Source organism: Cystoisospora suis (assembly GCF_002600585.1).
Source record: "Cystoisospora suis strain Wien I chromosome Unknown contig_3332, whole genome shotgun sequence".
Lineage (NCBI taxonomy): Eukaryota > Apicomplexa > Conoidasida > Eucoccidiorida > Sarcocystidae > Cystoisospora > Cystoisospora suis.
Window position 1 is genome coordinate 1 of NW_027156127.1, and position 4,113 is coordinate 4,113.

The 4,113-nt window shown below is 51.9% G+C and overlaps 1 protein-coding gene across 1 annotated transcript; it reads right to left on the reverse strand.

The window, feature by feature from the left end:
• Positions 1-2: 2 nt before the first annotated feature.
• On the reverse strand, positions 3-2,554 carry CSUI_006556 (uncharacterized protein; the record flags this gene model as incomplete). The annotated part of the gene is made up of 1 exon (XM_068066712.1): positions 3-2,554. A coding segment is annotated over exon 1 (1,422 nt), but the record flags the coding sequence as incomplete, so codon positions are not given.
• Positions 2,555-4,113: the final 1,559 nt, after the last annotated feature.

Consider the following 4,113-nt stretch of genomic DNA (forward strand, 5'->3'; position numbering starts at 1 on the left):
GAAGGAACGCCAGTAGTCGTTGAAGGAACGCCAGTAGTCGTTGATTGATTTGTGTGGGGTGGTCTCAACTTCGTCTGCTGTAGCTCATACTCCTCGAGGCTAAAAAGGGAGGGTGAAACGGCCTTCCTGGCTTCGTCGCGCTGCATGGCAAATCTTATCAGCAAACAAGAATAGACAGCAGTAAAAGCGACGAACAGAAAACCCACGAGAAACGCCACGTAGAGTGCCCGCACATTCCTCCTCCTACTACTATGGGAGGGGTGAAGCCGTTCGTACACCAGAGCGTCGGGAGAGAGAAGAATAGGATGGACTACAGCTTCCTCGTAGGAAGGTGGAGCATACGGTTCTGTGTAGGGAGGAGGAACCTGTGAGTAAGCAGGCGGCAATTCATCATCGAGACCGGAGTTACGAGAATCTTGATCCGACAAATCTGTAACCCCGCTAAATGGGAGTGGATCCGAATGGTCATAAACTGATGCAAAGTTATGCGCTTCATATGTAGGAGGAAAAGGGGGAAGCGCATCATACGGAGGAGGAGACGACGGAAGATCTCCACCCTGATGACCAGAAAGGTGAGGACTGTCTCCAGAGAGAGGAGGAGGAGAAGTGTGTAGATACGGTGGTGATCGACGAGAAGGAAGAAGGGAAGGGCGACGGTTGGTATTGTGGAGAGAAGGAGGACGATGACGACGTTCATGGGAAGGACGAGCAGGAGGACTAGAAGACGAGCGATTGGCTCTATAAGAGGGTGTGGCATCTCTGACGACGGTGCATATATCCGCGGGGTGTTGCGTCTCTGAGAGGAGCCTTGAGGTAAGTCCCGTATGGGGTGTTGCTACCTTCAGCGTGTTTGTATTGGTTGCCTGCGAGCAGATTACTTGGATTGCCCGAAGATAGCAGAATAAAAGGAGTGCTGTAGAGACCCAGGCGGACGTTTGGAGAAACATCGAGATCTGTGCGTAAGGAGATGTCTTGTCTTCCGGAAGGCGTTTATGAGATGATAGTCTCCACTGAAATAACCTCGTGGGAGATCGTCGTTCTCCTTTTTCTTTCTTCGGGGGTGTGCGATGATGATCACGCTGTGATGCTGATGTCTCGGTTGTCTCTTGTCCATTCAGGTGACGGGGATCCTTCGCTTCAGCACTGCGAGGAGTCAAGTCATCCTGTCTCTCTTCCAGCGACAAGATATTAGGCTCCTGCGAGATCGACTCCGTAGTAGTGCCTACACCATTCTTATATCCCTTCTCTACCATGTCGCTAGACCACGTTGAGGAGGGGAAAGAAGCAGATTCTCCGGTCTCGTCTCCAGCAGAGACAGAGAGAGAGACTGAAGAGAAAAGAACTCCGAGCACCACAAGATACGACATGCTGCAACACACAGTGGCCAACGGTAATACCCCGGCAGCGATGATTCGTGAAGTCATGTTCTCTTCATCGTTTTCACGTGAACCACACGATTGATAATAGGCTTCTCAGATGCTCCTGCTTGAAGAATGGAACACCCCCCTGCGTAGACACTTAACACAACTTGAGAAATGTCGACCGAAGAATGCACAACTCGAATGCACCTCCCACGTCAGGGCTGAAAGGGAAAAAGTCAATGCGATAGACGAAAAAAACCGAATCCAATCCTGACAACGAGAGGCGGACTCTTCAAGATAAAAGCCCGTGAAGAGCACGAAGCAAAGGCAGCATTCCCTAAGGAGCAGAGAGAGAGGACTCCGGCTTGGAAAAAGACTAAAGACATTTATTCCCGATTCCTGAAGAAAGATGAGGGTGGAATTAGGTGAATTGTATCGTACCCCTCACCCAGACAAAAAAAGATGAAGAGCCCCCTTCCGACTCGGTCGGATCGACGTGCTTCTTCGACCAAGGATCGGTTNNCGCTCTGCCTCTACTACGACGCCAGGAGGCTGAGAGCTCCGTGTCCCTCTATATCCTTTGTCGAAAGGGAAAAAGGGCTATCTGGGAGAAGCACAAAGAGATAGAGAGGCTGGCCGCACAACGACCCCTTCAGAAAAAGCGTATCGTGTCACGCGGCAAGCAAATGGTCACCTGCGAGGCAAGACCCCGTGTCCGTACGCCTGATGACCATACTCCCGACGCAAATCCTCTAACAGTGTTCAGACAACACGGCTGAAAGCAGATAGAAGTTTTCAAACAGCCTCTTGCAGCCGAAATCAGATGAAAGACTTCGGTACACCCGGTGCCTGCCTAGCAAGACGGCGCAGGAGAGAGTCAGCCACGACGCGAGCATTGCACCTTTCGCAGCTACTCACGCTTTCTCAGCTTGTCACGTTCCAAATACAAACGACGGAAACAACTGGGAAATAAAGAAAAGGACGATAACAAAACAACGTTAGACCCTACAGAACCAGGACCGCGCACAGGACTAGTACCGGGCCAGCAACCGGTGCCGGCCGGCGTGTAAGAAGAGAACAGGAGGCACAAGGAAAAGCACGCGACTGCAATCATGTAGCTAGACGATCTTCGGTATGAACCGGACACTGAAGCAGTCTATCACACAGATCGCCAGACGCAATGCTGACAAACGGACTATTGACGATTCCTTCAGTATGCATGCATGTCCCAGCAGTGGCGCGTACACTCCGTTTGCCCCGGGGGACGTTTACTTTCTCTGTGGGGAAGACAAGTAGAGGAGAGAGCAACTGGGACGGTAGTCGGTAAGACGAGGCAAGCATCCTGGAAGTGAATGCCATGCGGCTAGAGAGAAGTCGTCAGCGGGATTGAGAAGGCAGAACGCTTCTACAAGAAAACGCCAACATGTTGTCAGTTGGAGACGTCTCGGAAATGCCCTTTGAGCCCGGTTACGAGGACGTAAGGCCCACAGTAGCTGTTCCGGGATGTCAGGACTCTGAATGGACACTCCCCTCTGTGCAAGACGGGAAACTGCAACCCAGCGGCGATTCTCTCCGCTCTCCTATGCCCGCAGGAACGCTACTCACGTCTGCTTCTTTGTAGCGGACTGGCCGGTGACGTGTCTTTTTTCAGCAGCTTGACTACGCTGCTGGTAGAAAACACTTAGTCATCTTACAGTAGTCAAACCACTTATGTTCCTGTAAGCAACTACGGTTTACATCTCAAAAGCACTAAAGAGATATTCAACGCCTAACTTCACAGCTCCTGCCCTCCATCTGAATTCTGACGGAAAGAGCGGCTGGCACGGCGATGAACCAGTCAGTAGCTGAAACGAAGTGCGAACGCCCGGGCGGCAAGGCACTCTGGATCAGATTCGGAACGAAATGCGGCAGACCGGGCGGAAGAACGACCTGGGAGAGGAGGGGACGCCCGCCGGCGTGAGACAACAGCAGCAACGACGTTGTGAGGTGTGACCAGGGGAGGAATGATATCAGGCCTTTCAGCCACAGTGGCGAGAACACCATGAGCATGCACGAGCCAGTGACGAGGCAAGCGTGGAAATGGCCTGACGAGTGTGTGATGAGCGAGTTATGTAAACAGGCCTTGCCCAACGAAGTGGCGGGACGCACCACACTGTACAGGTGTGCGGATCAGGACTGTCATGCCGGGGCTGGGAGGGGAATGATATGAAGGAGAGAGGAGAAGTAATTACTAGCCGGCCTTGAATTTTGGCCTTGCGGCAGCAGTCAGCATCACGGTACGTAGAATCCAGTGGATGAGGACGGTGAGCATTCTCAGTGCCAAGGTGGATATTCTCAATGATGCAGGCTAACGAGCTAGCAGAGGGCAGCTCACTTCTACGGGGCAACTGCCGAGCAGCTGTGCTGTCGCCATTGACATGTCTCTTACGTCCCTCATTTCCTAGCTCGGTAGCTCACACACAAACTACATTACCTCCTACTCGTCTCTGATGTGCCCGCGAGGAACACAAGTTCCTCAGCGAGAAGTGTTTTTGTGAGTTAGAGTGCGTGCACTCCGGCTACTACTCCGTGGAGCCGGGTGCTCGGGTAGCCCGGATGGAGCGGTGCAGGCTACGTAGTAGACAACTTAGTTGTCACAAATATGGAAGGTGATGTAAGGGGCGTATATATAGTGTATAGGGAGAAACTACCTATATGAAAATGTATATATATAAGTGCCTACCTATACCTACATATACAAACTCCTCCAACT